Raw genomic sequence first — 13,218 nt, forward strand, 5'->3', positions numbered from 1 at the left:
CTGACTCGGTTTGCTTCCAGATGGAAGTTCTACTTTCTGGGGAAAAAGTGACCAAAGAACTGGAGAAGCAATTCTTTTTCCTTTCTCTGGGTGGAAATTTTATTGGATAGTTCCTTGAGTTATAAATCTGATTAATTGTAATGTGGGAGAATTAATCAATATTATCCCACTCAATAGTATAAAATAACATAGGCGGGTTTATTATATGACTTTAGGACGATGCACATCGAGATTATACAAAAAGGTTTATTTTATTTTATAATTTATTCTGAAATAGGCATGAGCATTGGGTGAAAAGAACTACACATGAGGGCCAACTCATCGAACTGCTACATCCTACCCTCCCCCCTGTACAAACGATTAGAGGGAATCTAGCCCCCGATTATCCTATATGGTCTTGTATTTGGAGTACATACAGCTAAAGGGTATGAACATAACTTAAAAAGGATTTGCATGTAATTAATCGTGACAAATGTTCATTGATTTAGAGCTTGTTTGAATAAGATTAAAGGCATGCAACTTCTACCGTGTTGAAAGAAAAAATCACTTACGAAGAAGCTCATGGAAGTCGTTCTCCTTGGAATGAATTATAAGATAATAAAATCATTAATGACTAAAAAACCGTTTACACAAAAACATTTCAAAATGAGCACTTAAGCCAAAGGTTTTAAGGAGAAAACAAAACTGAAAAGTCTATCATTCATGAAAAGTTAAGAACGTCCATCAAACCAACTTCCGATTATTTTCAAAAAATGTAAAAGATAAGTTAATTTTTGAACATGATAACATGTCGTTTTATTGTAAACGACCAAAAAATTTCAATTAAAGTGGAACTCATTTGTTGGTTTCAAACCTAGTCCCTGACCTTTATTATTAGCCCAACCCCGGCCCATTGTTGTTTAGAAATGATTACTAATGTGTTCTGTTGTTGGGGCCACATATTTGTTTCCCTAGAACACGGAGAAAGAAGAGAAGTGAGATGTGTAGCCTTTCGCGTTGGTGTTCTATATACAGAGAGTGAGAAATGCAAAGAGACATGAACTCATAACAAACTTGTCTACGTACGTAAGTAACGTGTATACAATAACAGAGAAAATGGAGAGCGTAATAGTCAATGGACTTCCATTTCATATTATTCTAATTAGGTTGATTGGTGAGTATAACTGTACAACATATAAAATTGATCTAAATCTTCAAATGCAGAGGATTCACGCAACAAAATTTGCCTACTCAAACGGAAGCCTAAGCACTTTGTGAGGCCAAACTTGCTCCAGTTCAAGTTTTGGACAGATTTTGGGACCATTGTGTCTTATACACCAAGTGCAACAATACAATTGGTTGGAATTTTTTTTTTAACTTCCAACCAATTGTAATATTATACTTGGTATATCAGCTCATGTTCCTGATACACTAAAAATTTTCTCCAAACCTTGGACAACGTGGACCCACTTAGTATTTAGAATCCAAACCTCTAGCCCTCCCCTACTAGAACAAAAAATATAGGGAAAATTTGAAATAGGTCTAATTTTATAAACTACCTTTTGAAATAAGTCCAATTTTTAGTGACTTTGACTTTTGAAATAGGTTCAATTTTTAGTTACTTTGGACCCATTTCAAAAAACCCCAAAAATATATAGTACTATCATTGTTTTGAGGGGCTAGATTTTGCCTCTAGCCTCTAGCCCTTTCCCAACATATTATGGGCAAGCTGGGGTTACTGTGTTTTTTTTTTTTTTTAATTGATTATGTTGTGTTGTGAGAATACACAGGTGTGAAAAAAACATATAAGTGTTTCGTAAACTGTAGTGCTAAAAGTGTTTTTAGTAAGAAAAAGATGGGGGGTAGAGATTGTCAATATGGAAGTTTCATTAATTGGTATGGTACCCAAAAATACCACCTTTTTGGAGTAAGGATAATATACGCACACTCCCTGGGGCAAGACCCGGAGTGAATAGAAGGCCAAGCCTACCCCCTAAGGGGCATTGATCTAACCAGGTGGTTCCCAATATGATCGAATCTAACCGACGTAACCGCCAAAGTGAGTCGATCCACTCCAGAGTACGAACTCGGCCAGCTATCTCCATCCAGGTACTAGATTGCACAAACTAAACTGCATAGTACCTTCTAGCCACGTGAAGTGTTAAGCTATGGAGTCTGGCGTAGCCGCTCCTTCCACTCACGATGGAGAAGAGACAAACAGTCCTTCTTTGACGTGGCGCGGCCTCCTTTATTCTCGGCCACTGAGAGGAATGTCGGGTGATATGGACCGACTCTGCAAGGCCTATAGATACACCTTGTGACTCCTAAGCAGAGGTAAGACACTCATAACCCATAAATACATTTCACCCTTCTTTCTACCAGTGCTAACTTAAGCATCTGAGCCTCTACGCCAAAAACCACCCTTCCCGGCGCTTGGACTCACGGTGTTTGCATGTTTTTGCCTCGCGCAGGTTTCATTCCTTGATGGTTGTATATCAGCTCCAACACATACAGTTCACCTGACTCCAATGAAAAAAAAACGTTTTTTGAGAAGCATATGTAGAGTTGCTTCTACTTTATGCTGTTTTGGATCCATAATTTTGAAAAGAAAAAAAACTCATTTACCAACACAATTAAGGCCCCAACTTTTCTAAAAAGCTACTTTAAAAAAAAAGAATTGTTATTGGCGCTCCAAAAAGCTCATTTTGCACTACAACCTTTCTATAATTAGAAATAAAAAAACACTTGTGAGGAGTGTAGAATGAGATTTGTGAAGTGCTAATAATAGTTCCCTAAAAAAAAAAAAAAAATTAGAAAACCCAACCCAGCTCTATATCTACTCTAAGAATTCAGATGCATTTTAAGAAACTATTTATGAGTTACTTCACTAACAAGAAGCACTTTTAACTTTTCTTACTAAGGAGGGCGTATTCAATTGAGAATTTGAGAGACTTTAATGGATTTATAAATCCATGGATTTTTATGGAGTTTAATTGAATTGTAGAGATTCTATATAAAATTTTATTCAATTCCCTCGAAATCTCATGGGGAGAGGTGAAATTTGTGGATACTTAAAATACACTACGAAATCTCCCCAATTCCTTCTAATTCCTCAATTTTCTCAAATTCTTTAAAATCAATTTCTATTTGAATACATCTGGAATGTTATAAACTTCTTTAAAATCCTAATTGAATACACCTGGATTTCTAAGGATTTTAATAAACTATCTTAAAATTCTAATTGAATACACCTTGAATTTCAAAGAATCATTTAAAATCTTGATTGAATACCTAAATTCATTAAAAGAATTAAAATATCTCAAAATCCCAATTGAATACACCCTCCCTAAATAATGCTAGAAATAAGCGCCAGGGTATTTTAGGTTGAGATCATACCAAATTTATTTTCTCTTTATTTTTTTATTTGATTTGCTTGTTTATTAGTGTATATATTTGGTTATGGTATTTTGTTTTTTTGGCTTAAGCCAAGTCAACTTTATCCATAGTGTACGTGGATGTTTCAAGTACATAGCACGTCGCTGGTTTTGTTGGGAGGGATTAGGTCATCAAACATGTAACATGAACACCTACCAAAACTAGACAAGAGGATTACTTCAAAATCACATTCCACAACCCCCATCACCAAATAAAACGAATTATAGCGTATGCAATATACCCACGAAACAATCCACGTTTAACACGTACATACGATAACGTATGCTCAATTGCAGAGAAGGAAGCAATTAGCAAGCAACCAAAGGATAGGTTTTTTTTTTTTTTTTTTTTTTTTCTTTTTTTCAAGAAACGATACTTATAACGTTGAGAAAGCATACAATCTTGAAGGAGGACAATTTGGAGTAACTTCAGGGCTTCATTGAACCAATAATTAGTAAAGTTGAAAGTTGAGGTCAACTTGACCATTCTATGCGCTGCTATATTAGCAGATCTACAAAACATGAGAAACTTTTGAAGCATCAAAACCCCCTAGGCTAGTTTTAATGTCTTTCAATCAGCAAATCGAAAGCGAAGAGCCACCATGCCAACTTCCAAGAGCTTGGACCACCCGCAGAGCAACCAAAGAATATATTTTGCATTATGCATGTAAATGTTATTTCTTTGATGTTATTTTTTATTATTCGCAGTTGCCTCTTTTGAATAAATATTTGTGCTTGAAAGTCTCTTATATTTTCTGTGGATATAGTTGGTAGTTTGCAAAGGTATAACTGCTTTGTAGTAAAGGCCGTCAACTTTATAAATGTCGAGGTTTCCATTCATATATGACACAATTAACTTAACGCGTTCATGAATAGTATCCGTCGTTTTAATCTCATAATTACATAATTAAAAGAATTTTTTTTTAGAAAGATAATGAGAGAAACATTTTTCCAATGTGAAATAATCCTGTCAATCTGGTCGGCGGCGGACATGTCAATTCACAGTTAAGGTCGATTGGCTTCTTATTTGAGTCTGTGACATGCATGTTGAAGCATCTCTCACAATTTACACCTAATGAAGTTAAATTGTTTTATATTGAATTGTACCAAATATGTAAAACCCAAAATCAAAAAATTGGTAAACCGTGTTGAAACCTTATGAAGTAAGTAACATTTATATTAGAGTAAATTGTAGTTATGATCTCTTAACTTTAACTCAATTGGAGCAATGTTCCTTCAACTAAAAATTCATTACCATTGATCCCTCAACTCATCAAAACGTGCAACTGTGGTCCCTCAACTAAAAATACATTATCATTGGTCTCTCAACTTTAATTCAACTAGAGAAATGGTTCATTAACTTTAACCCAATTGTAGCAATAGTTCTTCCAACATAACTCGTTTTGACAAAAAAATTGACATAGTTGACGAAAATGACCATAATTTCACACTTTGATGAGTTGAGGGACCCTTATTATATAAATGGTTATTCCAACATAACTTATTTTGACAAAATTTTGACGAAATTGATGAAAAGGACTATAGCTACACATTTTGATAAGTTTAGGGACCAATGGTAATGGATTTTTAGTTGAGAGACCATTACTCTAATTTGATTAAAGTTGATGGACAATTGTTACAATTTACTCTTTATATTAAATGGGTTTATTACTAATTGTATGGAGACCTTCTATAAGGCTTTACTCTTAATGAATTTTGCAAATGCTTAAGATAGAAACATTATTGATTTGGATTAGTGAAGGTGTGTCTTAAACTTTGTCAATCCATACCAAAATGAGAAATGTTAAGGGGACTACCTCAAAAGTGGGAACCTCTACCATATCACAGTTTAACATCAATTCACGTGCCAATATATACAAATGGTAAAGAGTGAAGAATCTTACTTTTAAGAGACCCCTTTGCAGTTCTCTACCAAAATATAGTTATGGCTCTACGTCTAAATCCAAAAACATACTTCAAATATGTAATTACAAACACGTAAAAATGCTAAATTGCACATATTAATATTTCTTATTTTTAAAATGTGCGTTAAAACGGTTGAATTCTTTCTCGATTGAGCAAAAGAGCTGATGGCGGCTAAAGCCTTTGCTCTCGTCTTTCTCACCTGCACGTCATATCCTTTTCGGCGTTACCTTACTCACCTAACAATTAATTTTTTCAATTGTTTAAATTAATTTTCTGTTATTCATAAGATTTGTTCTTCTTCCTTCACCGAATGATTACTCAAGGACCTGTCGTCCCAGGCAGAAATAGCCAAAGACAGGAAATAACAGGAAGAAAACAAAAGATCGTCAATTAATGCATATTATTAATCAAAATTAATCCAATTTAAGAATTCAATTTATGACATGAGATTTCCTTATTAATGCAAAGAACAAAAGAACTAAATGTAAACAGTTTCAATTTCCTTGACATTTTTCTTGTTCATGATACATAATATACAGGCTAGCTGGGCTCGTAGGAAATCTGTGAGAGTAAAAATCTCAGAGCCTCTAACGTACTTAGCCGCAAAAGAAACACAAGAGTATTGGGTGTTTTGCTTATTTGAAATTTAAGAAGAAAACATAAAATTTAAACTTCCCTAGGAATGAAATTTATGATTCTCTATATATGTTACAACTTACAAGCTGCTACCATGCTACCTGATGATCAAATTGAAAGCTTCAATTTAAATTGATGATATATCTACACCGCTGATGATCGTTCAGTAGGAGTGATCTTGATGACTAGTCCAGGGAAAACATCGTCCGGATCATGGATATGAGGGTTGCGCTCCACGATGTATGGGTCGCCGCACTTGTCACTGATGGTATGGAGTGTCTCACCTTCTCCGACGACATATATTTCATCACACGGCCGGTTGGTCATGAAGTCATTGAAGTGTTTCCCTCGAACCAAGTCGTTGTTGTCTGGCGTAGAGCTGTTCTCTCTGATGGAAGCAAACAAGATCAAGGCTAGTAGGGCAGTGGCGCAGTACCATGAGGCTGCATCTGCCAATTTTCTTGATGCCATATAAATTTTGGGGCTTAGAGAGAGAGAAAAAAGATGAGATATGAGAGGTGGTGTGTTTTCGATGAAACAGAAAGAGGTCTGAGTTTTTGTATTTATAGGTATATGAGAAAGAAAGAAAGGTTTTTGGTTGTTTGCGTTGGGAAGAAGTTGGGTTCAACGTGGACCTGGATATCTTTTTATATATATTAAAAAAAAATGAATCATTCATCACCTTCCTTGGCCACTATTGATTGAATTACTGAAAAGGACATGATTGGTTTCTGAGGTTTTATATACATGGATTCTAATTTTTTTTTTTTTTTTTCAAATTTTCAATTTGAGTAAGAACCTTCATTTGGTTAGGACAATTAGAAACGATTTCTACTATTTTGGCATGTGGGATTTGGCTATTTGTCAGAGGGGCTGCAACGTAGGGGTCGGACAAGAAATATATATTAGATATGGGATGAGTCATGAGTATGAATGTTAGATAACTATACGATGTTGTTAGTAGAAGTCGTTAAAAATTTAGATATAGATGGATTAACAGTCCACAATTAAACATACTGACATTCTCTCTTAACTTGTATCTTATTCTATTATCAATTTTCTAATTAGAATCTTATGAAGGCTGGATAATTAAACAATTGATTTATGAGGAGTTTTTGTAACTGAAAAATTAAATTTAATAATTAAGAGAATTATAGAATGGTAGTGGCGGAAAATGTGGGGCGGCAAATAGTGTGGGAAGAAAGTGGCAAATAGCGTGAGGAAATGGAGGCCTTCCCCACTCACCACCTAGAAAAAAACCTGTAACCATCATGTCATGGTCAAGCAACTAATATGACTGACCCAAAAGAAAGCTTCAAACTTGTGCTTTGCCATGGCTAGGTAGACTTTTGACATTCTTGCACCAAATGGTTCTTTGAGACCTTTTGGACTTTGCCTCCTTGCGTGTTCCAAATCCTTGGTGTATTGGACCAGCTGACCAAGTCACCCCTTTCCTCAAAGAAAAGGCTTGTGGAATGGTGTCTCGACTATGTCACTAATAAGACATTTTTCATAAAAACATAAGTTCTGTATATTTTGGTTTCATTCAAGATTCAACTATGCAAACGGATCCCCCACTTGATATTAGAGTTGTACTATTCAAGCAGCACTATCCAATATATTCTCCTATCCTCCATATACAATTATCATACATTAGCAATACAAAGGACCAAACTATAGCATCTTTCTTTTTCTTTCGTTTTATTAGGGCGTGGACCGGTGAACCAAATAAAAACCATCATTCCCCATTTCCCAAACCCCCAACTAAAGAAAGGTTTGACATTTTGAAGGGTTAGGGTTCTAGGGTGGATCATCAATCAATGCGAGGAGTATGCTCGCATGCATGCATTTAATCAGTCGGTAGAGAGTTGATCTGTGCCCGATGCAAGTGTGCTGGTAATGTAAATATGCAGCCACGAAATTTATGAATGGTTTAATTTGTTTGGTAAAATGGTGATCCCCATTCTATTTGAATTTGGTCAAATTGGGTTGCAAATTTTCAATAGTTGGGAAATTATTAATTTGATTTTCAAGTTTTTCCTCTTGTCCCAGTTCAATAGGCAACCCCTTTATAAAGCAATTTATTTTGGATAGTGCTATTCATACACTCATTTTTACTTCTTACCCACTCCTCTCAATTTTTTATTGCCGAATCGAATAAATGGAAGAAGATTAATGTCAAAAAATTACTAAGGTTATGTTGGGAGTAAAAATAAAGAGGTATTCATCAATTTCCCCCCTGAACTTGTGACCATTGGCCAATTTTCCCCCTCAACTTTAATTTTGACCAATTTTCCCCCTCAACTCTCATAATTAGTCAATTTCCCCCCTCAACTTTAATTTGGCCAATTTCCCTCCTCAACTCTCAAAATTAGTCAATTTGCACCCTACTATTAACTTTTTTTTATTTTTAATTTTCCATCTATTCTTTTCTTAATTTTCAATCTTTCTAATAACTTCCAACAAAGTACTAAAATTAACATAAACTCACCTGCATAATATAGGGTAAAATGTACAAAAACATAATACAATTAGTATGTGATATGGGTTCATTATAAGAAAAAGTTATGAATCGGGTTTAAAGCATGTAGAAGAAGAAATAATAACAAAAAGAAATAACAATCCTAAACTCATGGATCATACCTATTTCAATAAAATGGGTTATTCTTAATAAGGAGTCGAAAATTATGAATAGACCAGCCATTTTTTCACTAAAGCTCGATTCTCCGCAATTTACTTGAACTTAGCTTTCACTTTTATAAAGAAAATTGTACATACAAAAATTTACACATCAATCATTTTCGTTATCAATTTTGTATAGTCAAAAATCAAATAAAATTACTCCATACTGATTTATCATGACTAATAATACTATCTATGATAAATTGTAAAATTCTAAATTTTAATCTATTTGTAATAGGATAAAGATATAGGAACATGATTAACATACATCTTATTTAGTTTCTTACACACACTTGTTTAATTATGATCAAATTAAAAAATTAACAGTCGGGTGCAAATTGATTAATTATAAGAGATGAGGGGGGAAATTGGCTAAATTAAAGTTGAGGAGGGAAATTGATGAATACCTCAAAAATAAATGTGAGTAGCACTACCTTATAATTTTTTGTTCAAAGCAAATTCATTATAAATAAAGGAAAACTAATGAAAAGGGCTTGAAAACTTTGAGTTTTAATGATAATGACAAAATAAATGGTAAAATGAATAGTACCAAGATTGACTTTTTAGTGTAAAAATGTGGTTTTCGTTAAAGTGAACAGTATCGTAGGCTTTTCGTTAAAACTCCCTATAAATAATGAAGGATCAAGATCAATAGTGAAGGAAGCTAGTGAGCTATTGGGGTCCTTCTTCCTACCAAACTTCAGCAACATAGCCGTTCAATACAAAGCAGCTAAACGATGACAGAAACATTTCTTAAGAAAAGGGAAAGTGATTTCCACACGATCATTTTCTTGTTAAGCCTTTTGTGTGCAGAAGTAAAAGAAGAGTGAGAAAATCATTTCATATTTTTATTAAATCAATAAGCAATTACATCAACTATAAATCCTCAATTTTAAGTACGAAAATCCAAACAACGAAAAGGAAAACGAGCTAAAAAATGGGCAGTGTATATCCAGGACCATTCCAAGCAGATATTTGATACACATAATTAATTCATAGAGAATTGGTAAACTATTTGCAGTTTGCCATTTAGAAGTGAGTTCAAGTGAGACTTCTTTATAAAAATTACAGGTATCAAGAAGTTGCATTTGGATATATAACTTTGTGTGTTGATGGTGGCCATCCAACACTCCAACTTGGTCAAACTAGTAATCACTGTACTGGTGAATACGAGGACGAAACACTCCTCAATAAGCAGAAGAACAAATCAAGGTCTTGAAATTAAAGTTTTGATATAGATTTGGTGCCATTCCCTAAAATTGGTGTCAGCATCCACAGTTATTCAGTAATAATGTCTTAAACATGGCATAGATATCCAATTGCAATGAATTAAAGTGATGGCAAGCAATATAAACATATTTAAGAGTCACTGATCTCAACTGATGGCCATAGTCCTACTGTCAATTATCCTCCAAACCTATTTCAACCACATTTGAGCACTAAAACAATATTGTGAAGTGACATCTTGAGACTAGTCATATCCATTTTCCACGACAGTATGACACAACTTTCCAATTAGTGTCTAATTTCCATCGTTGTGGCCACCTAAATTTCGTGTTTATAATTTTGAGGAGATTATAATGCATTAATTTCTTTAAGGAATAATTTATTTTCTACAGTTAAGTTTGACATAATTCTTTTATTTCTTCCTTCACCATAAGGGCACCACCATCACACTCCTATCAATAGACATGTATTATGATACTTTTGGTTACGCGTTTTTTATTAAAATAATAAACATCGTTGAGATTATATTGATAACATGTACGTACAATTTTTAGATTACAATGGTATAAAAAAAACATATTGACTTGATGGCAGAAGAGACGTCCATGGACACCATGGAATGTAAACAAGCAAGTCTAGCCCATGATTTATATTAGGGGATCTTGATGGGCCAAGTTTGGACCCCAACAAGGGCTTATGCCGTGAGTCAGGCAATGGGTTAAATGTTTTAATTAATGGTTAACCATTCAATATATTAAGCCCAAGTTTAAACAAGATGGAAACACTACTGGCGGTGGCGGCAAAGTCGATGAACAACTTCGACTTTCTGCCTCAAATCCGATTCAAATTTAACCAAAACCAACGCCGTCCCTCATGAAACTCGCGAGACCCATTACGCGCCACTTCACCACCTCCACGGTGGTTCAAAAATCAGAGCGAGTGGCTGCCGGACCAATCACCTTGAGTTCAATCAAAGAGCTTCACGCACACCTTATCAGAACCCACCTCCAAAAAGACCCATCATCTTCCATCGCCGAGGTTACCAGAGTTTACGCGCTATCTCCGCCGTATTTAAACAAAGCCCATTTAGTCTTCGATCAAATAGAGCGACCCACATTTTTGGTTTGGAATCATATGATCCGTGGATTGTCACAGAGTGAGAAACCAGGTGAAGCAATTCACATGTATAATCGTATGTACCTTCAAGGATTGGCCGGGAATCATGTGACTTTTATATTCGTTTTCAAGGCTTGTGGTCGAGCTTCTGATATTGGAAATGGGAAAAGGGTCCATGGACATGCGGTCAAACTTGGGTTCGAGTCGTATCTTTTTGTATCCAATGCATTAATTTTAATGTATGCGTCTTGTGGTGGTCTGGGCTTTGCGCATAAACTGTTTGACGGAATGTGTCAGAGAGATTTGGTCTCTTGGAATTCTTTGATATGTGGATATAGTCTGTGCAATAGGTTTAAGGAGGTTTTGGGTCTGTTTAAGGCAATGAGGGCAGGGAATGTGACGGCTGATGCGGTGACGATGGTGAAAGTTATTTTGGCGTGTAATTACTTGGGTGAATGGGAGTTTGCTGATTCTGTGGTTCAGTATATTGAAGAAAATCATGTTAGGATTGATGTTTACTTGGGGAACACTATGATAGATATGTATGGACGGCGTGGTTTGGCGAATTTGGCTTGGGAAGTATTTGATCGGATGCGTGAAAGAAATATAGTTTCGTGGAATGCCATGATCACGGGATATGCAAAAGTGGGAAACTTGGTTAATGCAAGAAAGCTTTTCAATGAGATGCCGAAGAGAAATGTGGTGTCTTGGACTTCCATGATCACTTGTTACTCTCAAGCTAATCAACATACTGAGGCAGTGAGTCTTTTTCAAGAAATGATGGCAGCTGATGTGAGACCGGATGAAATAACCATTGCTAGTGTGCTTTCTGCTTGTGCCCGTGTGGGTTCACTTGATGTGGGAGAGGCTGTCCACGACTACATAAAGAAGCATGGAGTGAAAACAGATAGTTATGTAGGAAATACTTTGATAGATATGTATTGCAAATGTGGGATGGTTGAGAAGGCAATGGAGGTGTTCCAATGGATGGAAAAGAAAGACGCTGTGTCATGGACTTCCGTAATTTCAGGCCTTGCTGTGAACGGTTTTGCAGATTCTGCACTCGAATTCTTCTCGCGGATGCTGAGAGAAGGTGTTCGACCAACTCATGGAACATTTGTTGGGATTTTGTTAGCTTGTGCTCATGCGGGTTTGGTAGAGAAAGGATTGGAATATTTTGAAAGCATGGAAAAGATTCATGGACTGATGCCAGAAATGAAACACTACGGATGTGTTGTGGATCTTTTGAGCCGGTCTGGAAAACTAGAGAAGGCTTATGAGTTCATACAAAATATGCCCGTTGTTCCAAATGTCGTAGTATGGAGGATATTGCTGAGTGCTTGCAAGGTTCATGGAAATGTGGCCCTAGCTGAGAGTGTCACAGCCAAGCTTGTTGAACTGGATCCTTCTAACAGTGGGAATTACATTCTCTCATCGAGTACTTACGCAGGTTCGGATAGATGGGATGATGCTCTGAGAATGAGAGAATTGATGGGTCAGAGCAAAGTGCAAAAGCCATTTGGTCGTAGTGCCATCGAAATAGACGGCATATTTTCGAACTCTTAGAATTTGGGACTCACTTGATTGCATATGAGCATTAGCAATCGCTTATCTGCTCAACATCGCATTGACACAGCTACTCTCGGAAGAGATATATTGCAATTGAGGTTTATCTCTAAAAAGTTGCAGTGTTTTCGAATTTCGGTCTGATTCCTGAGAGGACAAAGTAGTGAGGGTTTGGAAAGTTGGAAGTTTGATTTCAAGTGAAAAATGTGGCTTTACGATGGAGAGGCACGACGTGCAGAGAAACCATTGTGTTCTAGTTATACCTTCATAAGATCTCGGCTACAGAACAGTAGCAGTTATGCAGAACGACAAGATTGACTGACAGCATACGACGTGTGAAGGACCCTTCACATGTGATATTCATTAGTGCGTGTTTGCTTATGTCTATACGTTTATATTATAATATGTAAATTGATAACATGGTAATAGAAGAAAAATTGATAAATAAGTTAGCCTTACTGACAACCAATATATAGTATGTACACAAAAAAATTTCAACGCATACGGCTTGTCGTATACACTCATCTTTCTTCAACCTTATGCCTTGTATTCTTTTCATTTTTTACAAGTCAATGTCCATTTCATATCACAAAACTACGATGACCATGATTTATTAATTATAATTCAGAAATCTAACGTACTTCTTATCGTA

The 13,218-nt window shown here is 35.6% G+C and overlaps 2 protein-coding genes across 2 annotated transcripts; one reads left to right on the forward strand and one right to left on the reverse strand.

The window, feature by feature from the left end:
• Nucleotides 1–6,119: 6,119 nt before the first annotated feature.
• Nucleotides 6,120–6,446, reverse strand: LOC137734520 (uncharacterized). The gene has a single exon (XM_068473767.1). The coding sequence runs from the start codon at nt 6,444–6,446 to the stop codon at nt 6,120–6,122; it is 327 nt and encodes a 108-aa protein (XP_068329868.1).
• Nucleotides 6,447–10,660: 4,214 nt separating this feature from the next.
• On the forward strand, nt 10,661–13,164 carry LOC137735702 (pentatricopeptide repeat-containing protein At2g29760, chloroplastic-like). Its single transcript, XM_068475147.1, has one exon. It carries the CDS (start codon nt 10,758–10,760, stop codon nt 12,564–12,566), a length of 1,809 nt encoding a protein of 602 aa, XP_068331248.1. The 5' UTR covers nt 10,661–10,757; the 3' UTR covers nt 12,567–13,164.
• Nucleotides 13,165–13,218: the final 54 nt, after the last annotated feature.

The sequence above is a fragment of the Pyrus communis genome, chromosome 5 (genome assembly GCF_963583255.1).
Source record: "Pyrus communis chromosome 5, drPyrComm1.1, whole genome shotgun sequence".
Classification (NCBI taxonomy): domain Eukaryota; kingdom Viridiplantae; phylum Streptophyta; class Magnoliopsida; order Rosales; family Rosaceae; genus Pyrus; species Pyrus communis.